This window comes from Mesocricetus auratus, unplaced genomic scaffold (assembly GCF_017639785.1).
Source record: "Mesocricetus auratus isolate SY011 unplaced genomic scaffold, BCM_Maur_2.0 Super-Scaffold_100010, whole genome shotgun sequence".
In the NCBI taxonomy this organism is placed as follows: Eukaryota; Metazoa; Chordata; class Mammalia; order Rodentia; family Cricetidae; genus Mesocricetus; species Mesocricetus auratus.
This window is the reverse complement of record NW_024429194.1, coordinates 66808904-66831152: the sequence shown is the minus strand read 5'-3', so window position 1 is coordinate 66831152 and position 22249 is coordinate 66808904. Positions and strand designations below refer to the sequence as shown.

At 54.0% G+C, this 22249-nt stretch overlaps 2 protein-coding genes and 1 long non-coding RNA gene across 3 annotated transcripts; 2 read left to right on the top strand and 1 right to left on the bottom strand.

Moving 5' to 3' along the window:
* The first annotated feature begins 608 nt into the window (after positions 1-608).
* Positions 609-4436, top strand: Wnt1 (Wnt family member 1). Its single transcript, XM_005067199.4, has 4 exons — positions 609-778; positions 1434-1687; positions 2353-2618; positions 3049-4436. The coding sequence occupies exons 1-4, from the start codon at positions 675-677 to the stop codon at positions 3535-3537; spliced, it is 1113 nt and encodes a 370-aa protein (XP_005067256.1). The 5' UTR covers positions 609-674; the 3' UTR covers positions 3538-4436.
* Positions 4437-14150: 9714 nt separating this feature from the next.
* Ddn (dendrin) lies at positions 14151-18094 on the bottom strand. Its single transcript, XM_005067200.3, has 2 exons — positions 17872-18094; positions 14151-17470 (listed from the first exon to the last, which is right to left on the bottom strand). The coding sequence occupies exons 1-2, from the start codon at positions 18078-18080 to the stop codon at positions 15625-15627; spliced, it is 2055 nt and encodes a 684-aa protein (XP_005067257.3). The 5' UTR covers positions 18081-18094; the 3' UTR covers positions 14151-15624.
* LOC121142884 lies at positions 17560-21556 on the top strand. The gene is made up of 3 exons (XR_005880005.1): positions 17560-17812; positions 18521-18589; positions 20082-21556. It is a non-coding gene; the product is annotated as an uncharacterized LOC121142884 (long non-coding RNA).
* The last annotated feature ends 693 nt before the right edge of the window (positions 21557-22249 follow it).

Here is a 22249-nt window from a genome sequence, read left to right as displayed (position 1 = left end):
AGAACCACAGATTTCATCCCGCCATTCAGAACAAGGAAGAAAAGGGACCACAGCGGGGGGGGGGGAGGACAGGGTGACATCGAGGGGACAGCCCCACCGCGCTGCGCGTGGGGAGGCAATCCAGGCTGCAGACAGGTTGTCCCTAAGCACTTCGTCTCCGCGCCCCCTGGCGGATGCTGGTCCCCGACGACGGACTCTGGACGCGAAGAGTGAAGCCGGCGCGCGTGGGAGGCCATCCCAAGGGGAGGGGTCGGCGGCCAGTGCAGACCTGGAGGCGGGGGCCACCAGGCAGGGGGCGGGGGTGAGCCCCGATGGCTAGCCTGTCAGCTTTTTGCTCAGACCGTCTAGAGCCACAGCCCTGCTCGCTAGCTACTCATTGTCTGTGGCCCTGACCGGTGCGTCCTGGTGCCATAGTGCGGCCTGGAGGGGCAGTCTCTTCTCACCCTTGCAGTCAGAGCCGCAACTATAAGAGGCGGTGCCTCCCGCAGTGGCTGCTTCAGCCCAACAGCCAGGACAGCAAACCATGCTGCCTGTGGCCCGCCTCCTGAGTTACTAGAGCCAGCCTGCGAACTCTCACCACTGCCCTCACCGCTGCGTCCAGTCTCACCGTCACGGGCAGCAACCAAAACCGCCAGAAAGAACTGCAGCACAGAACCGGCAAGGCCAGGCAGGCCATGGGGCTCTGGGTGCTGCTGCCCAGCTGGGTTTCCGCTACGTTGCTACTGGCACTGACCGCCCTGCCAGCAGCCCTGGCCGCCAACAGCAGTGGCCGATGGTGGTAAGTGAGCTAGTACGGGGTCGCCCACTTGTCCTGGGGCACAGAGCCAGGAATCGGCCCTACCCAGCTCCCACGCCGTGGGCATCACCAACCCGCAGACTCCCTCCTGCACTATGACTTCACCACATCCAGGGTGCTCTCACCTAAAGCTAACCTAAAGACCAGCTAGGCTGAAGTGGGGAGAATCATTTTCAGGCGGAAGCCCAGGTACACCAGGCTCAGAGCCCACCATCTAATAGAGCCCTTCCCCACTGAGCTCCAGGTCCAGCCTCCCTGTGGTGGGTACTCAAGTATCCCTAGGGTCTTGAGCCAAAGAGCAGGTTATTAGCTTGGAAAGGGGGTGAGAAAAAGGTGGGATTCCTAAACACCTCAAGGTAGGCAAAGCTGCAGGCTGGGATCCCTTTCCAGGGCTGTCTTGAGGGAAGATGAAGAGCTAAGAAAGCCATGCATGGACTCACAGTGCCTTCTCTGTCCACTCACTAAACCTAGGGCTCCTGGGGCTAAGTCCTACCAAACTCAAGGGCTGGGGAGCTATTATTGATCCTCTGCTGATCTCTCTAGGCACAGAGGTCCAGGCCAGGACGGGGTTGGTACAACCCGCAAGGTTAACATGCAGGCCCCCTTCCCCAGACTGAGCCCTTATGCGTCCCTCCAGGGGCATCGTGAACATAGCCTCCTCCACAAACCTGCTAACGGATTCCAAGAGTCTCCAGTTGGTGCTAGAGCCCAGCCTGCAGCTACTGAGCCGCAAGCAGCGGCGACTGATCCGACAGAATCCGGGGATCCTGCACAGTGTGAGTGGAGGGCTGCAGAGCGCAGTTCGGGAGTGCAAGTGGCAATTCCGAAACCGCCGCTGGAACTGCCCTACGGCTCCCGGGCCCCACCTCTTCGGCAAGATCGTCAACCGAGGTAGGTGCCCAGGAAAGCCACGCTTCCGGGATTAGGGGAAAAGCAGGGTCAGCTCCAGGGCATGGGCGGGCGAAAGCAGGGAAGATGTCTCAGATGTCACAGGGTTCCGTGATCAACCTGCGCATGGCCTGATGCCCTGTGCTAACATAGGTCAGACTTCGGCCCCAGGTTCTTTCCCGTCATGCATTTTGAGCGTGATCTTTAACTTTTCTGAGCCACTGACCCACAGAAAGGGAATTCTGGAGAATGGGCGCTGGGCGACAGTTGTCCTTCCCCAGTGTCCCTCAAAGGTGCCTTGGGAACCTGCTCGCAGAGGGCCGGGGTTGTGCTCCTCACTCAGCAAAGCTGGCACCGACTGAGTGTTTGATTTGATGGAGATCTTGGCTAAACAGAGTTACTTGATCTACTTGGGACATTCTCTTTGGAGCTGTCCCACTTATGTTCTAGAATGGAGTCTCAGAAAAGCACGGTGAGGAGTGCATACATGCATTCACTCATGCGCACCTGCTTTCTCTGGGAGACCTGGGGACCAGCTTTTCAGCACTCCGGCCTGTCGAGGCCTGTCGAGTCCTGGTGTTGGATTGAAGGGTACCAAGCCTTCCAAAGAGGGTGCTGACCCGGCCCTACGTGTTCTCTCAACTGGTGCGGGGTCCTTTCACCCACAGGCTGCCGGGAAACAGCATTTATCTTCGCGATCACCTCCGCTGGGGTCACACATTCGGTGGCGCGCTCCTGCTCGGAAGGTTCCATTGAGTCTTGCACCTGTGACTACCGGCGGCGTGGCCCTGGGGGCCCCGACTGGCACTGGGGAGGTTGCAGCGACAACATCGATTTCGGCCGCCTCTTTGGCCGAGAATTCGTGGACTCTGGGGAGAAGGGACGAGACCTGCGCTTCCTCATGAATCTTCACAACAACGAGGCAGGGCGCACGGTATGTTGGTATGTCCGGCTGTACGCTGGAGCCAGCGGCAGGAGCGGGGGTGAGTTGGGGAAACGTTCCAGGATAAGCCAGAGGCCCACGGAGAGGGCTTCCTGAGGGAGTGGGAGTCTAGGAGGAAAAACAGAGAGGCAAAGGGATCCCTGATCTGATGACAGACTAGGTTAACAGACTAGGTTAACGCAACACACAGGATGAATTGCTATGGCTGCATTGCACACTTTTGAGAAGTAAAACTGGAGCAGAGGCTGGTGTAGTGACCGCATCTCAGCAGGTCATTTCGCACTTCTCCTCTGGACTTGGTTACTCTTGGACCTTGGCTGAGGTCTCCACAGCATCCACACGTTGGGGGTGGGGTGGGGGTGTGACGGTGGTGGTATGTGGGATGTTGGCTTTGACCCTGTTTCCTTCCCTCCTCCCCCAGACCGTGTTCTCTGAGATGCGCCAGGAGTGCAAATGCCACGGGATGTCCGGCTCCTGCACGGTGCGCACGTGTTGGATGCGGCTGCCCACGCTGCGCACTGTGGGCGACGTGCTGCGCGACCGCTTCGACGGCGCCTCCCGCGTCCTTTATGGCAACCGGGGCAACAATCGCGCTTCGCGGGCGGAGCTGCTGCGCCTAGAGCCAGAAGACCCTGCGCACAAGCCGCCCTCCCCTCATGACCTTGTCTACTTCGAGAAATCGCCCAACTTCTGCACATACAGTGGACGCCTGGGCACAGCCGGCACAGCTGGGCGTGCTTGCAATAGCTCTTCACCAGCGCTGGACGGCTGCGAGCTACTGTGCTGTGGCCGGGGCCACCGTACGCGCACGCAGCGCGTCACGGAGCGTTGCAACTGCACCTTCCACTGGTGCTGCCATGTCAGCTGCCGCAACTGCACGCACACGCGCGTACTGCACGAGTGTCTGTGAGGCCCTGCGCCTGCGTCCGGGAACTCCTTCATTTTCAGCTCTCCCCTGAAAAACTCTCTGGCACCCAAGACTCACCCTAGCGCCTCCAATCACATTCCCGAGGCTCCTAGCGACCCATCTCCTCTTCCCACCTCCTACCTGCGGGCTCCTTAAACCACTTGTCTGAGACGAACCCTTTTGCCATCCTGAGGGCCCTGCCCCAACCTACCTCCCTCCCTCTTTGTGGGAGACCCCTTGTTGCACTGCCCCCTACTTGGTCAGGGGATGAGAAGAGGGTTCCTCTTCTCCTGGGGGAGGCCAGGGGTCAGTTAGGAGGTGTTGTAGTCCCTGCTGTATTGTGCCAGTGACTTCTCTGTCTCCCCCTTTGCTTCCATCCTCTCCGAGTCCCTACAGACAGGCCCCTTCCATTCTCACCAACTCACCTGGGCATCAAGGCCTTTCCCCGCCCACCCTTAGCTGAAGTTAAGACGTTCCAAGGTGGAAGGGCGGCTGTGATGATGTGGGAAATGAGGTTAGGAAACCCCACAGAAAAGCCTCCATTCTCCTAGTCCCTGATATGGAGCCACTGAACAGCTGTGAACCAGGCCTCCCTCAGCCACCTCCCACCCCTTCCTGTCCAGCCTCCTCATCAGCGTGTAAATAATTTGCACTGAAATGTGGATACAAAGCCACGAGTTCGGTTATGTAAATAAAACTATTTATTGTGCTGGGTTCCAGCCTGACTTACAGAGACCACTTTCACCCCCACTCCCCTGTTCTGCCCTCGGCCCTGTTGCCATCCAACCTTTTTTCTTCCACCCGGTTTCTCAAAGATGCCCCTGCCCACTGGATCAGTATTCCCTTCCCCTGTAGCTATCAGTGGCTCGCCCCCACCAATGTATCTTTCTCTGAAGAATAAAATCGCTATTTTTATCAATGACTCTGCTCCTTGAATCCAGAGCACAGCATGGTTTACAGTGCTCTCTTCCCCTCCAGGATATTTATTTTTCCTAACCAAATATAAGAGATATATTGTTGAAGAACTCTTTTCCCGGCCCTGAAAGACAGCTCTGAGATTCTGACCCTTGGATGACCCTAACTGAGGCCACTAGGGATCCAGGTCTCCTGAGAGAGATGCTTGCCCAGGAGCCCGTGTAGGGCTCACATCCTGTTCTAGCAGCTGTTTGAGGACAAATATGCCGACTTGATGGGGATTAAACAGACCAACAGTAAACTTCTCCTACCTGAAAGAGTTGGGAAAATAGCTACAATGAAACGATGGCTGTGACCATCATTTATTTAAAAACAAAAGAAACATCATGTAAAAACAAAAGCAAGAAAGGCCCAAGCAGAAACGATGTTGCTGTCCCTGAAGCAGATGTCCTCTTTGTTGGGGTCTGGCACATATCCTACACCCTTGTACAAGACTTATGAGCACCCCAACTCTAGCCTTGAGGTGAGGAAACATCCAGCTAACAAGTCGTGGGCCCGAGACCTGGGTCAGAAAACTTACAGACTCCAGCAGGAAAGAAGAAAGGTGCAAAAGACTCTAGCATCAAAACAAGAGTGAGCCTTAGTAGCACAACCAAAAAGAAACTCAAGAGTGATTGGTTCACAGCCAAATCATTAAGCTAGCACCTCCCACAAAGACCCAGAATGAGGATTCCTTTATTAACTGCACCCGCAGGATACCTCTGCTCATACAGTCACCAGTCAGCAGGATAGAAAGCCTGCTAACACTACTCAACCTGACTCGGATCCTGGATCCTGTCTTCCTTGTTAAACCATACCTGTAGCCCTGCCTAAGGGAACATTAGTCCTTCCTACCTAAACTCTAAGGTCTGTTCTTCACCATAACCCCTTTCCCTACAAAAGATTGCCAGAAAGAAGGAAGTTACCAGAACACCCATCTTTGCAAGAGCAATAACTGGTTTCAGCCAACTTGGGAGTTTCTTTCTCTTTCCAGAGTCCTTTGCTGTCTTTGTAGGCTACCATCTCTCCCTGGAGGGTGTGAACGATGACCCCAAGTTGGGTCTGAGCTCTGCCTGTGCATAAGGAAGTAGATTCAAGGCCTGCCCAACCCTGAAGTGACATTCCTTTCCATTGGCAAAGCCAGCACCATCTAGGTCTGAAGACTGGATCCAACTTTAGATAGCAGGCATCTAAAAGGCCCTGGGTTTCCAGTGAAGGGCTTCCAGCAGAGAAGAGCCAAATCCAAGGAAAGCTATTAGCTTCCCAACTATTCCTAAGTAATAAATTATTGGACTGTCCCAGGGTGTGTGTGTGTGTGTGTGTGTGTGTGTGTGTGTGTGTGTGTGTGTGTGTAAGCTTGGGCCACTGCTTGACAGTGCCCAGTGTCAGGGAGAAGTAACAGGATGGGGGGACCCAGGCCATCTCCAATCACACCCATCTAATTCCTAACTCCAGGAATTGGAACTTGTGCACCTGGAAACTGAGGTGAGCTGACTTGCAGGAATTGGAAGAAAAGCTTTTATTTTCTTTCCCTCCCTCCCCCCTCTCTCTGTGAATTCCTAAATAAGTATTCAGCATATTTCTTGCCTTCTCAGTGTCCATTGCCTTGACTATTAATTGGGAATAGTTTTCATTGTCCTTTTAAGCAAGTGGTAAGGTTTACATGTGACAGTGTTTGTGATGGCTTGGTTGTGTGGACAATCATTGATACCTTTTCTGTACCAGCCATATGTCAAATGCAGGCAGTATGGTGATGTGCAAGCCAGGGATCCAGTCAGCGAACCAACTACACCAACAAACACTGTCGGCATAGCATGTGTGCACGTGTGTGTGTGTGTGTGTGAGAGAGAGAGAGAGAGAGAGAGAGAGAGAGAGAGAGAGAGAGAGAGAGAGAGAGAGAGAGAGAGAGAGAGAGAGTTACAGGGAAAGGCCCTCTGCATGCACAGGGAGGGAATCTGAGGACAGAGTCCGGTACCTCAGCCTTCAGCACAGCAAACCCTCCTCTCATACAAGGGCTGGAATTTGGAAGAATGCTGCCCTAGTAAAATGCAGAATAAGGCTGAGTCCTAACAGAACGCACAAATAAAATGAAAAACTTCAACTAAAAGGGTTGGGAGTGTAACTTGACAATAGAGCATGTGTGAGGTCCTGGGTTTGATCCCCAGCACTTGGTGGAGGTGAGGTAAAGGGGCTGTGTGTTACCTGTGTTATCTGTGCTACTCCCACTCTGAAATGGGTTGGGGGTCAGGTGAGGGATGTGCCTAGAAAGAGTCTCAGGGCCCAAACCCCTGGGTGATGGCAGTCATCGGGAATGTGCCTGAGGAATCTTCCTGCAACCTCCACCCACTCCTGACCTTCAGGTGCCACACAAATACACACCAGGGGGAACTGGGACTGGCAAGGGCCTGGATAAAAGCTGACCTCAGTAAGTGCTGCAGGGACTAGTCCTGAAATATCCCAGGGGTGATGGAAAAGCTGAGAAGACCAAGACAGCAGACTGCACAGTCCCTGGGGGTCAGCGAGCTGACTCCATGAGCACCCTGCCCCTTGCACCTTGGAAAAACCCTGTCAGTGGGGCTGCAAATACCCTAGGGTCCAACCCCCCTTCCCTATGGCCCCAGGCAGGCTCAGTCCTGTCCTCCAAGCCCAAGGGAGAAAAATAACAAAACGAGGAGAAAATAAGCTGTTTGGCTGTGGTGTGAGCAGGAATATCCATGCAGGGCTGCCCACCACTCACCTCACTCACTTTTTCCACACCCAGCCAGGGCCCGGCATGAGACAGACCACCCCCTTGCCCCCTCCCCCGTCTGGGCTAAAAGCAGACACACTGGGTTGGTGAGAGAGCAGCAGGTTATAAATATGCCCAGGGAACTGCCGCCAACTCGCTCCCCTGTCATCCCCTGGGAGGGGGTAGGGTGGGGTGGCACCTGGGAGGAGCCAGGGCTGCCCTATTCCCTGAGGCCCGGAGGAAATGGGACATCCGACCAGCTACTGCAATATTTGTCTGTTTATACCTTTTCCCAGGTGAATGTACCACAGATAGTGCAGGTACTTTTGGATATTTTTTTATCTCATACATGGGGTTCCCCACCCTCCCTCAGCATGAAAGAACTCAGTCAGCCATCCAGTGTCACGGTGTACCCTGGGGCTGCTTCTTTCCTTACACCCTTAAGAAATCATTCATTCATTCATAGTTCAATCATTCATTCATTCATTCACTCACTCCCTCAGCAGGCATTTCCCGAGGTGTGCACACACAATTGCTGTCACAAGTGCACACTCATTCCATTCCTGTGTGCTCGGAACAGCTCCAGCCTGGTCTGCATCCAGGGTTCTCTGCCTTTGACTTGGTGGCCTCTTAGGGGTAGTGAGGTTGGCTGTGTAGCATAACCACTGTCTCAGAGTGGGCCATAAGAGCGGCTGGGGAAAATGGGCTGAGAATAAGACCCTTCAATGCGTTGGCTCCTCTGCTTTTCCTGGCAGACAAGACAAGATACTCTCCATGACTGCAGTGTTCCAGCACGCAGGAAGGGAGAGCCATTCTGTGGGATGCTGAGGGTACCGACCCAGACACTTGATAAGCAGGTGCCCACCTAGGCAAGAGGGGCAGCCCTCCTCTTCCAGGACTGAACCCCTCCCTTCTCCCTCCTCCCTATTAATCCTCGGAAGTGAAGGGGCCGTCCCTGGCGGCCCTTCAGCCCTATTGTGGCCCCTCGCCCTCCTCGGCTGGCGTCTAATTAACTCCTCCTGCCCCTGGTTTTGTGTGCCCCCCTTACTCCACCTTGTCGACCCCGCCCCTCCGCTCGGCCCGCTCCCCCCGACGGACATTCCTGTCAGGCCGGGCCAGTATGCCAGGGCAACCAGGGCCAGACCGAGGCCTAATCCCCCCTCCGCCTGGCCGGGCTCAGGGAGCCCCACTCACCTCCCGGCTCTCTGGGGGCTGCTCGGCTCTGCCGTGGCGGAGACATACAATCAGGACAAAGGCGCAGCCCCCAGGGGGCTAACTCAGCCTTCACGCCCAGGTTGTGCGGCATTTGGGGAGTTTAATGAATTGTCCATCACGCCTTTCAGGGCCCGCCCGTCAGCCTGGATTAATCTTCGGAGCCCTGGTGGGGTAGGAGACACTAAGCCTGTATTTATTACTCTCCCATTGTCACTAATTGAGGTAATTATCTGTGACTCTGGCCTGGCCAACAATGCCGCATTCACTCTCGGGACCTCGATGGGCCTGGCTCCCACTCTCGGCACCAACCCTCCCTCCCTTCCTCTCCAAAACGCTCCAAGGGCTAAGATGGACCCTGGAGCATGTTGGGAAAGTGGACAATGTTCCACAAAGTTCCACATTCATGCACTGTCTCCCAAAACCACCACCACTATGGGTTTGTGTCGAGGAGAAACCTGGTTCTTCTAAAGTAGGTGAGAAAAGAGAGCAGACAAATTTGTCAGGCAGAGCCCTCAAGCCACAGCCAAGCTGGCACTCTCCTTTCTGGGTAGATGGCACCAAGGTGCCCCTGCAGCCTACAGGACTCTAGAGTGTTAGGAAGCATGCTATCCCCTACTAAGAGTACTCTGAAGAGGTCCTGGAAACCACCAGAGCAGACAGAGTGGCTGTGGGTATGTTGGAGAAGAAAGTACAGGAAGACTGGGCGCCTTTAATCCCAGCACTCTGGAGGCAGAGGCAGGCGGATCTCTGTGAGTTCGAGGCCAGCCTGGTCTACAAGAGCTAGTTCCAGGAGAGCCTCCAAAGCCACAGAAAAGAAAAAAAGAAAGTACAAGAAGGCTGTGTCAGGGTGAAGAGTCATCCTGGGAAGAAGCAATCCAGAGCCAGAATATTCCCCAGTGTGATGGTTGTTAAGTGTCTGGAACCCCAAGCTCAAGAAAAAAACTAATTTAGATGTGTGAGTAGTCCCAAAGAATAGATGGCCTATGAAGATGGCTTTCTGAGTCAAGGGGATCGGTCCTGGGGAGCAGGTGTGTGTGTGTGTGTGTGTGTTTATACATGTGTGGGTGTGCATGTGTGTGTGTACGTGTGTGGGTGTACATGTGTGTTGTGTACACACACATATGTGCTTGTGTGATAGGTGTGTGTGTTTAATAGAAAATAAAAAGGAAAGACTTGAATAAGACTAGGTTATGAGATCATTGAGGGCAAAAATTATGTTTTGGTTATTGTTGTTTTTACAAGATCCTAATATTATCTAATATTATACCTGGAATGACAGGATAGGTCAAGCCAGTAGTTGCATAGAAGTTGAGGTCTGCCAAATCTTAAACAGCTGTCCTCACGGGGGCTGGAGAGATAGCTCAGAGGTTAAGAGCACTAGTTGCTCTTCCAGAGAACCTGAGTTCAAGTCCCAGCAACCACATGGTGGCTCACAGCCATCTATAGAGAGATCTGGTACCCTCTTCTGGTCTGCTGGGATACATGCAGACAGAACACCATCCACACAATCAATAAATAAATAAACAAACCGTTAGAAAAAAAAAGGAAAAAAAAACAGCTGTCCTCAGTATCTTCATTCATCTAGTACTTGGTAGAAAGAGATATCTAGATCATCAGTTGTCCTGGATGGGCAACTGACCATCTGAAACCCTAAGGATACTGGTAGATCTCAGAGCGAAAGTTCAAACAGCGCCACCTCGTGGTAGATGTTGGGAGAGCTTCCTGAGGCACTAGCTGAGAAGCAAAGCTGCAGGCATGTCTGTCTGGGCAGCCACCCTCCTTTATGCCAAGTTGTCATGGCAGTGTTGCTTTTACTGTTTTTTATTTTACATCACCCCTCCATTGTTTGGAAGTGGTGTATCGTGCACCCCAGAGTGGGGCCTCAAGTTTCCCATGTGCTGAGGATGCCGGTGAATACCTGGCCTTTTTGCCTGTACCTCCTGAGTGCTAGGATTGCTGGGGCAGCCATGCCCAGTTTATAGAGTTCTGGGGACCAAATGCAAGGCTTTGTGCATGGTAGACAAGTACTCTGTCAACAGAGTTACATCCCCAGGCTTCATTATCCCCTTCTTACACCAACCTTTTTGGAGGACGTGTTTCATGCCAAGTTTTAGGAGCTGCAGAATCAAACACAACTCTTAAGTACCTCACATAGCAGCAAAATTCAAACAGTAATAAAATTTAAAAAAGGTGGACCTGGAGAGATGGCTCAGCGGTCAAGCGCACCAACTGCTCTTCCAGAGAAGCCGGGTTCAATTCCCAGCACCCACCTGGTGGTTCACACCTGTCTGTAACTCCAGTTCCAGAGGATCTGACACTCTCACACAGGCATACATGCAGGCAGAACACCAATGCCCACAAAATAAAAATAAGTAAAAAATTTTAAATCAACAAATGGTGGCACAGGCCTTTACTCCCAGCAATTTGGAAGCAAAGGCAGGTGGATCTCTGGGAGTTCAAGGCCAGTTTGGTCTAAATAGAAAGTTCTAGGCAAGCCTAGGCTACCTAGTGAGACCCTGTCTCAAATACACCACACCACCACCACAACAAAACTAAAACAAACCAAGAAGAGAAAACACGGCAAAGGTGTCACAACCAAAATTCAGGAAAATGTTCAGCACTAAAATACAGTAAGGTATTCCCCATTCAAAACTATGCATCATCTCTCTTCCAGATCCTCTTTGGTCAGAGGCAGGGTCTCAATGTTTTTCCCATGATGGCCTCGAATTCCTGGACTCAAGAGATCTCCACTCTTAGTATTCCCAAGTAACTGGGGCTACAGGTGCATGCCACTGCCCCTGGTGAAAACCACAGGCTTTGCTCTCACCTTCTCTAAGCTGTTGGTGGAAGCCATGTTTTACACTCTGGATGTACCTCTTCCCTCATCTCAGTGAGAACGGCCTCAAACATCCTTACCCCCAAGGAGACCATTCCATGTTTCCCTTGGCAGAGTGCCTTTGCCTGTCTGAGCTCTTGAAATGCTGTGCTGGTGGGGCTTTTCTTCATGACAGCCACCATGTATGCGACTGAGCAGGCCTCTGCATGCCTGAGGACACAGGCTCTTTTTCCAGCTCCGAGAAGGGGCATCATATGCCCTCATGAAATGATGAAATAGATGTATGGATAGAGGGATGTGGAGAGGTGCTCAGATGGATGACGGGTGAGTTGGTGCATAGATTGGTAAATGGGTAGGTGGGATGCATGAATGCAGCATCCATCCACAAATGACCCACAAATCCTAGCTAATACAAGGTGGTTCAGAAAGGGAGCCTGCCCCATGCCGTGTCATGCAGAGGCAGGGACAGCACATAACTTAAAATTTCCCCGCTAATGCATGTAACCTTGGAAACTTGTCTCCCAGAGGCATTCATGGATGTACTCTCATTCCCTGTAAGTCCAAGTCAAGGACTTGTCCCTCTGTTGTGCTCGCCTATCCTCCTCCCCCTTCTTCTCTTCTAAACTCTGGGCGGGTTCACTGATCTGAATGTCATCCTTGCACAGGCACCGTGATAATCTCCTCTCTTCTGCTCCAGTTTTAGTGTATGAGTGAGTTCCCTGAAGACAGAAACACACCTGACTCTCCTCTGCATCCCTGGCACACATGGTGAATGGGCAAGTGCACAAATGAATAATTACTGACAGAACGGGATCCTGCCCTCCATGGACACTCTGTGCACACATCCCAAGTCCCTCCCTGTGTCCAGCAGTTTCTCCAGTTCCCCTCTCCTCCCTCAAGAACACATCCTCACCACTCATCTCTGTGGCATCGCAGTTACAGCCTGTGTCTTGGTTTCCTTGCCAACCTTGGGACACCTCAGAGTTCTCCCAAGTCTGAAAAGGACAGAATTCCTGGCTCCCCTAGTGCCTTATCAAGTATGACAGAAAGGTGGGCCAGAAAATGCTTCCAGGGAGACCTTGACTCTGGGGGGAGTCATGGGGTCCCCGTTAATCTAAGATCTGTTGCCCCCAATCGAGCAGCCCTCCTGCACCTGTTGCCTTCTCTCCTGGTCAGGAAGGCAGTTCCAGGGAGGGGGTGGTTGTGCCATTCTTCTTCAGGAGGCTGGGTGGCTGGCAGACACAGCTAGATTTAGAAGTCATTTTCACAGCAGGGAGTCTCTAACCTGCCACCCACAGGGCCCTGTGGGGACAGCCTAAGATACTATTTACCAGGGTCTAGCCCTGAAACCTGAAGTCATCCCTCTCCTCGCTCTCTTCTCCCAGAACTTCAGCAGCTGGCTCTGACTTCATCTTTGGCAAGCTCTGAAAGTAGGCATGTGTTGCCCTGATACACTAAATGCCCAAATGTTCCCTGCGCTGAAAGGGGTGGTGGTTGTTATCTAACCTAGGATTTATCTTTTTCAATGCCAGGAGCCAAACTCAGGACTTTGTGTATTCTAGGCCAGCATACTACCTCTGAGCCACCCTCCAACCTTACTCTCCCAGGGATGGATTGCGCTCCCTGGCCCCTTCTTTTTTGGAGACAGATCTTGCTGGGCTGGGCTGGGTTGGGCTGGGCTGGAATTCACTAAGTAAACCAGGCTGGGCTCAAACTTCTAACCATCTTCCTGCCTCTGCCTCAAGTTTACAGGAAAGTGCCGCCATGCCGGATGTCTTTCTCTCTTTTAGAAATATATGTTTATTTTTTGCCTGGATGGCCTGGAACTCACTCTGTAGACCATACTAGCCTTGAACACCCAGAGATCCACTTGACTCTGCCACCTGAGTACTGGGATTAAAGGCATGTGCCGCCACCTGGGTTCCTTTCTAATTTTTATATAACTGTCACCTCCTCTATGGACTCTCCCTGGATCTCATTAAATTCGGGTCTCCCTTGATTGGCTCCCTCCGGAACTTAACACGAGAGCCCAGTACTTCCTATTTTTGTCTTTATCACAGTACCAGGCAGGCCTTGCCATTTCTACTCTTGAGCTCAACCTAGGGACTCGTTCTTAGCGAGTGCTCAATAAATGCTAGGTTAGACTTGGCAGCAGTTAGAACTGCAGTGGGAAAGTGGTAAGACCTTTGGTATCTTTGATCTTTGCCCAAGGTAACCTGGACTCCTTGGCCTGCTCCACCAAGAGCAACAGGAAATGTGTAGGTTACAGACAGGGTGACCGGTGGATATTCCTGGGGAGCTCTGACCAGTGAACGCCGCCCTTAGACTTGGGAAACCCGAAAGGGAGACCCTCTTCTGCTGAATCAAGGCGAAGGCGAGCGGCTGGCTGTGAACTGGGAGCCCTCCACCCCCACCCCCTCCGCAGCATCCTGTCTCTGAGTCTCCCTGGGTATGAAGTCAAGCTAATTGGAGACTGAAAGCGTAAGCGGTTTGAGAGCGGTCTAAAGAGTTGCGGGAGTCAGGATTGGCGGGATTCAATGGGAGTAGGGACAGAGGGGCCAGGGGATGGGTTCAACCTGGCGACCAACTCTGGGCAAAGCCCCCGCTTCTGCCCAGCCGGAGGCTAAATTTACCTAGGCTGACTCAGCCCTTGCCCGGAATGGGGGGTGGGGGGTGGAGTGCACGGGGCAGAGGAAAGAGCGGGCAGGGGTGGGGCGGTGGGCAAGAAAGGGAGAGTCCCAGCCAGGGAGACAGGCTGGGCCAGAAGTTTCCACCAGAGAGGAGTCCTTCCCCCTCCCCCACAGCGACTGGGAAGAAGTCGAGAAGCCCCAGGGAGGGGCAGGTGGGGCTGGGTCAGCGAGAGAGAGAGAATCCAGAGCTGCATAAAGGGAAGAGTAGTTTTATTGGGCGCCTACTATGTGCCAGGCACTGTACAAGGCGCCTTATATACATTACCGCATTAAATCCTCACAACAACCCTGCGAGGTAGGTGTTTATAAACCCCCATTTGACAGATGAGGAAACTGAGGCTCAGGGAGGTGAAGTGATTTGGCCAAAGGTCACATGGCTAGTAAATGGCAGACACAGAGGAAGTGCCCAGGATTGGAGAGGGAAAAAAAAAAAAAGACGTAAACGTCAGTCTTAAGCTTGTTGGCGTGGGGTCAATACAAAGAAGGGCTCGGCGCGCCCCAGAGGTCTGGGAGACCGGAGGCCTGCTCCCGGCCCCGCGCGCGGCGGCTTGGAGGTGTCAAGGCGGGAAACCGGCGCCCGGTAACTGGGGATCCAGATAACTGGCAGTGCTGGTGTAGGGGCACTCGAGCACCAGCAACCGGGGGAATCCGCGACCTGCGCGCGCCCCGTAGTGGCTCCAGCGAGTATCACACCCCACACCGACTGCTGAAGACCAGCCTTCCTCCTTGCCTGGCTTTTCTAGGAGAGATGCAGACATTGTCGGGGGTCCCATCAGGTGGGCGATACCGCCTGCGTGGGGAATCCCGGCAACATTTCAGAGCATCACTGAGGACACGGAGATGGAGGAAAAGGGGAAGGCCTAAAAATGTCCCAAGCTGATTCATTGACTGCCTTCCCTCTCCAACTTGACCCACCACAGGCCAGACGCAGTGGTAGGGCCATCATCCTGCTCTGCCTCGGGAAGCACTCACCTAAAGTTGGGAGATTGGGATAGAAGCCCTTTGTCCATTTAAATCTGAAAACCTTGACTCAAATTCTATTCATTTGTTCCCAAAATTCCAGGGAAGGAAGAATGGGTGGCAGAGATCGCTCATTTTACATTTGCAGGAATCCGGATGCTTGCGGGCAAATGGTGCAAACACGGTTAGTCTAAGGTCCACCGGCAAGTCAGTGGCAGAGTAGGAACTGAAACTTGAGCCCTCTTTCCAGTTTGCTGGTTGTATATGCATCCATTCCTTCTCTGCCCAAAGCCGCCCCCTCTCCCCCGTCACCTGATCACTCAGTCACTAGGTTCAAGGCCTCTTCATTACTTTTTTTATTTTCTCCTGCCAGGGACCCTGACCTGACTAAGACTGCCTCTGCTCAGTTCTGGGAAGCGCTGATTGTAGCAGAGGTCGAATCCTACCCTCATCTCCCCTGAAGCTAATCCTTGAATTGGCGAGTGCTGCCTGGCGTCTCTCTCCTTTCCTTTCCTCTGTTTCAAGTGTGGGAACAGGTATAGGTGGGGAAAGAAGAAAAAGGGAAGCCTGTAGAGAGTAAAGGAGAAAGGTGAGCCCAAGGATGGGCCGAGCCACAGGAGAACAAAAGGGGCATCGCTCACTCTCTCTCTCTTTTCCCCTGCGGCGTTTTCCTGGTGTCCTCTCCGAAGAGGCCTTCCTCGGTTTGACTAGACATCTAGAACCTCCCGGATACTGTCGCTGGGCTCAGCTGTCTTCCCGCCTTCCCTGGGCCGGGTGTTTCCAACCGCAGGCAGGGTCCTCTCATTCCGCCAGGAGGCGCCTGGGGCGTCTGTGTCGCTTCCATCAGAGGAGCCACTGTGGACGCTGAGCTCCTCAGCTTCGTCTGAGTCCGAATCCGGGGCAGTGTGGCGGCGGATGCGGGACACGGCTTCCCGCAACGCCCCTGCGTAGGGTCCAGGAGTCCGCGCCCAGCCCCCGCCCGCGCGCCGCAGGACCCCAGCCGCTTCTGAGCCCTTCAAGATGCCCGCGCATCCCGGAGCCGCTGGGCCTAAGGTCGGATGCTCAGGGCTGCCTGGCTGCGTGGGGACGACGTCTCGTAGGGTCACTTCGCCGACAGGGAACCCTAAAGTGCGGGAGGTGCGGTCCTCCAGAGAAGAATCCCCCTGCTGTCCTCTCTCAGCTTCGCACTCGCGACCCCCACCCGCCTGGTTTGAGATGCTCAACGGTAGCTTTTGGCAAGCTGAGGGATTGGCAGTGACCCCCTCACCCTCCTCGTGGCAGGGCTTGGGTTGCCTGGGGCTGTTGCTCACAATGCTTGGCTCCCCAGAGGGCAAGCGCTGCACCTGCTGGGTTCGAGGGGTCGGAACATACTGGGACTTTATCACCACGCACGTGGCATCGATGACAAAGATGCCTTCTCTACGAGAGGGGCCTCGGGAACTGCGGGGCAGGGTGTGGGCGCGGCGGGTCGCCTTCCAAACTTCCAGGGTCTCATGTTCTGTCCCCTCTCTTTGACCAAGGGATTCCCTCCACCCGGTGCCTCCAGGAGCCCAAGGTCTGGGGAGAGTCTGGCTATGCCTAACTAGAGGCTTTTTAAGGGAGGAAAGCCAACACTTAGGAAGCCAGACATGTTCACTTCCTTCTTTCCCTTCCCTGGAGCCCTTGAGGTGCTGCCTGGACCTAGGAGCAGGACATGGCGGGCTGCGGATCTTAGACCCAGCGGGAGCTGCCTCGGTGTCTGGACTGCCAGTCGCTTTGATTTGGGGATGGCCGTCACCACCACTGTTCAGGCCAGCAGCAGCTAGGCCCGAGCTTCTTTCTATCGCCCCTTTGAAGGACTCTGGCCTGGCTCTGGCTGCTGCACAGCCTGGAGCTCCTCCTAAGAGTCCCCGTCCCTGTCTGAGACCCCAAGCCCCTAGAACATCCCGGTAGATTCGAGGATCCAGCCTCTTCTTCGTTCGCCCTCCCTCTGTCCTGGCCGTGGCTGGAACTGGGGCTGATGAGGTGGGCGCCCGGGAGAGCTCTGGGCCTCGTTTAGTCCCCAGGGTTCTGTGAGGGCCTTCATAAGAAGGTGGAGCCACATAGGGTGGCGGCCGGTCCCACCGGCGTCTTGGGGCTGTGCCTGCAGCACCTCTCAGCATCAGGTGAGCCTCGTAGCTAGGGGGCCCTGGTCTCCTACCTCCCCATGGCCCTGCCCATGCCACCCCTGGGTCACTCTGCTGGAGCGCGGATGGACGGGGCGCTCGCCCCACCGGTCCGAAGCGCTCTGGTCTGGAGAAAACTGGGAACCCTGTTGGTTGGGCCGCCCGAAGGGCGTTCCGGGGTTCTGGGCGGGGCTGACCTAGGGGGCTCCGTCGGGCCCCGCCAGCCTTGCGCCTTTTTCTCTCGGTCTCCTTGGCCTCCCGCTCCTGCGACGCCGCCTTCCTTTTCTCTTGTTCTCGGGCTCGGACCTCGGCGAGGGGCCCCGCCCGCCAGTTGGTTGCCTCCTGCAGCACCCTGGTGGCCCAGGGTCGGCGGGGTGGCGGCTCAGGGGATCCCGGGCGCAGCCTACACCTGGGACAATGAGCAGGAACCCAGGTGAGCAGTTTGCGGGGAAAGGGAGCCGAGGCCCGGGGAGCTGGGAGTACTGGAGACCACTTGGGGCAGCCATGTGGGAGGGTACGCGTGAGTGTGTGTGCGAGTGCACGTGCATAGGTGTTGGGGCTGAAGTCAAAATGAGACTCCTCGCCATCTCTCCATGCACACTTCAACAGCGACTGCCCCATCTCACCTCCTGCCCCCTTTCACTCCCTCTTCTGTCCCCCTAAACAGTCAGGCCCCAGTCCTCGACGAGTGGGGGATGGAAGGCGCGGGAAAGAGAAGGGGCCCGCAGTAATCGCTGGTGCCAGCAGGAAGGTCTGGACCCCACTTCCCGCCCCACCACTTGCTGCCCCTCACCCCCCTCCTTCACTCACGTGCGGCTCTGGGGCCCACGGGCCCAGTAGCTGGCCTGGATGTCCATGGACTGTCGAGAAGGGGCGCGACGACTATAATGACAGGAAATAGTCTTCACTTCAATCACCAACAGCTTGGACTTCTGCACCCAGAGGCAGCTGCCCGACTCCTCATCCTGGAGCTCCCGGGGGCTGTCGGGCCCCTCGGAGAATAACGGGCCATCCAGCATCCTGCCCCACCCCACCCCGGCCCCCCACCCTCCCACCCGCCCCGTGAGCCCCCTCCCAACCCAGGGAGCCGGCGCCCACTGCAGAGCGGCAGGCCCAGGGACTGGCAACTATATATACCCGGGCACACGTGTGTGCCTGCCTGTATGTGTGTGTGTGTGTGTGCTCGCGCGCGGGCGCGCGCGCATGTGACACGCTGCCGTGGACGGCTCCGCACTGCTACCTCCCCCATGTACACGGCCGCCCCCTGGGGCCTGGGATTGGACGCCCCTTCCCACTGCTCAGGTCCCCCAAGCCTGATGGGACCCGCGAAATGGACGGGGGTGGGGGGTGGGGGTGGGGAGAGACTTCTGATTCTTACCAAGCTTACTGTGCCCCCTCCTCCAGCCCCCACTTCTACACCATTCCCGAAGTTTTAACCCTTTGCTTTCCTGCTTGTCAGGTTGCCTGACCACCAGTGATCGCTCGCTGCCTGCCTGCTTGCCTGGACTCCGTTCTCCGACAGGGAGTGGTAAGAAGAGAACTCAAGGTCTCTGCCTGCCACTCTCTGCTGGTTTCCATGGGGCTGGGGTGCAGGAGAGGCTGGCCCACAGCTGGGGGGGCAGGCTATTTTTGGCGTCAGTGGCATTCGGGTGCGGATGAGATGAGTAACCAGTTCAAGCAGTGGAGAGAAGAGGCGGTCGCTTTCAGGAAGCTTTTGTGCAACTCTGGGGGACAGCTGCTCCCCAGCGCCCCCCGCCCCCCCCGCCAAAGGTGGCTCCTGCTTCCTCATCTTTTTCTTTTTCTCTGCTGGTGTGTAAGGTAGAACTCAGTCTGTCCTGGTCACCTAAGCAGCAGGACAACTCACACTCTAGATATTGGTGCCCTTGAGCATGCTGGCTCCCGGAACCCTGAAGTCAGGATTCTGGGATCACACAGTTCTGTGCCCACACAGCTCTACCAGCCCTTATGTGGGGTGCAGATAGAGTGCTTATATACACTTGTACCCTAACAGGGGGATGCAGGAAGAATGGTGTGCTCCTGTGGTACAGCTAAATCCCCTAGCAACAGAAAGGAAGAGTGGCCTCTCTTCCTAGGATGGGGCTCCACTCAAGACTGTCTAGCTCACTTGGCCACCCTCAAGTGCAGCTCACCTTTTGGGCTCACTCTCTTCTGGGGGGTTGTTGCTTGCATCCTCAGGATTCCTCCCCCTAAGCCTGTACCAGGTGTCCCCTGATTCACCATGGTAATGTTAGTGGCAGCACAGCCCACGCCAACCCTTCCATGCAGAGACTTAGCAACCATGCCTGGCAACCATGGCAGCAGCTCAGTGGAGGGGAGGGGTGCAGGGAGGGGGAAGAGAGGGTGGCAATGGCTTCTGAGAAAGAAGGGACCAATTGCTTCTCCTGACTTTTAAGAACAGAAGCCTGGGAGCTCCCGAATTGTATCCCTTGTGTCTTCAGCACTGTCCTGAGATGGAGACTTGATGGGGGGGGGGGGTTAGGGGGTAAATGGGAGGAACAAGAGATCCCAGTTTGTATCTCAGAAAAGTACATGGAACATTTGGGTACAGAGACTTCTTTTTAAGGGGACATGGACCAAAAGGGTTGTTACAGGGCTGAGACAGGACTCACTGAGAAAGAGGCAAGTAAACCCACCTGCTCTGTGGCCCCATCCACTCCCCCTTATGATTCCTTGCACCTACCAGCTGCACTGAAGACGACTTCCAGGTGCTGCTTTCCACCAGGTCCCGCCAGAGTCCCACAGCTTTTAAACCTTGCCTCCTCCCTAAACAAATCCTCCTCGATGAAGGAATGTGCCACAAGGAGACATTTGTCCTTCCCACCCCCACCCCCCACACACAAACATGCTCTAATTCTGATGGTTTGGAAGCATCCCTCCCCCAAGCTTGGGAATGTGCTGAGAGCTCTGACAATCTGGATGCAGAAGCAGGGGCTGGGCTGGCGACTGCATCACTGCAAAAGCTGGCCTCTGACAAGTGCCATCTCTCTGTGTTCCATCAGGAAGCCTGCTTTGGAAGAACAAGAGCAGTATGGCAGAGGTCCCTCTGAAGGTATAGGCAGAGGAGGGCGAGCCAAGGAATTATTCAGAACCTACTCCTGGCTTGGATGCAAATTATCCTACCAGCAAAGGAACCCAGTTTGGCAGTCCTTGTGGTGTTGGGTGCTACCTTCCCGTCTGTGTGGGTTTGGTACAGACAGTGGGTCTGGTGGGCTGACTAAAGCTCTCTCTCTTCCTCCATGATTTACTCTACCTTAGAAGAAAGGAAAGGGATCTTTGAGTTCAGAGTACCAGTCCAGCCAAATCCAAACAACTCAACTTTCCCGATGATATTGGCAGATCTCTCTGCCCAAAGACCCTCATCAGCACTCTAGGTTCTGGAGACCTGACATATTAGTGAGTTTACCCTGGGTAGAGGGGAAAGTAAGGTAAGAGGAACTACAGGAAATAAGCTGGGAAGAGTCCTGAAAATACTGTTTGGTTTTTTTTTTTTGAGACATGGTCTCACTAATGTAGCACCTGGAACTTACTATGTTGACCAGGCTAGGCACAAGAGATCTGTCTGCCTCTGCCTCACAAGTGCTAGAACTAAAGATATATGCCTCCATGCCTACCAGCTTTGCCTTAAAAACAATTATTCATGTGCATACCATGCTGTACATGTGGAAGTCAGACACAATGTTGTGTGTGTCTGTGCACATGCCATGCTTGCTGTACGTGTGGAGGTCAGAGGACAACCTTGTGGAACTGCTCTCTTTCTACCTTTAAATGGCAACTAAACTCAGGTAACTAAGCTTGCCTGGCAAGCACCTTTCCCTGTTAGCTTTGCTTTTTACCAGGTGTGTGGCTCTGGGCCAGCTTCTTCTTTCTTTCCTTCCTTCCTTCCTTTCTTTCTTTTTCTTTCCTTTCTTTTTCTTTTCTTTTCTTTTCTTTTTTTTTTTTTTTGAGACAGGGTTTCTCTGTGTAACAACTCTGACTATCCTGGCACTCACTTTGTAGACCAGGTTGGCCTTGAACTCACAGAGATCCTCCTCCCTCTGCCTCTGGAGTGCTGGGATTACAGGTATGTGCCACCATCCCCCCAGCTCTGGGATAACTTTTAAGTGTGTGTCTCAGTTTTAAATTCTCATAAAACTGGAAAAGGTTGCTGGCAGGTGGTGGTGGAGGTGGCATACTATTTTAATCATAGTGCCTGGGAAGCAGAGGCAGGTGGATCTGCAGAGTGAGTTCCAGGACAGCCAGGGCTGAAAAACAAAAACAAAACAAACAACAAAACAAACAAAGCCAGAAGTGGAAAAGGTGCTGGGGAGATGATTCTGTTGGTTAAACACTGGCCTCAAAAGCTTGAGGAATTGAGTTTAGATCCCCAGAATCCACATAAAAAAAACACATGTGGTGGCATGTGCTTTTTGTTTTTTTTTTTGTTTGTTTGTTTTTTCAAGACAGGGTTTCTCTGTATTGTTTTGGAGGCTATTGGTCCAGCCCGGCCTCGAACTCACAGAGATCCGTCTGCCTCTGCCTCCTGAGTGCTGGGATTAAAGGCATGCGCCGCCGCCACCACCACCTGGCGGTGGCATGTGCTTTTAACCCCATGAATCTTTGGAGCCTGCTGGCCAGCCAACTTTACCTATGTGATGAAATCCTAAGCCAGTGAGAAACAATGTCTCAAAAACAAAAAAAAAAAGTGGAAGACCAAACCAAAACTGTGTGTCAAATAAGGTGGAAGGTGGGGACTGTCACCCAGGGTTGTACTCTAGCCACCATATACCTACGCAGGCATGCACAAAGTTTTTGTTGTTGTTTCTCTGTGCAAGAGTCCTGACTGCCCTGGAACTCACTCTGTGAACTAGGCTGGCTTTGAACTACGAGATCCACCTGCCTCTGCCTCCCAAGTGCTGGGATTAAAGCCGTGCATCCCCATGCCCAGGTTACAACCCTGGGTGCATTAGCATGTGCCTATAATCCCAGTACTTAGGAGGCAGAGGCAGAAGGATTGCTGCAAATCTGAGGCCAACCTGATCTACATATGGTACAAAATCTGGTCTCAAAATCAAATTCTCCCAAAACTAAAACACTTTCAGTTCCACACACCTGTGTAGTTACAGCATCAAGAATATATGCTTTTATTACTGTTGTTATTAATGAGTTGAAGCAGCTTTATGAGGTGGGA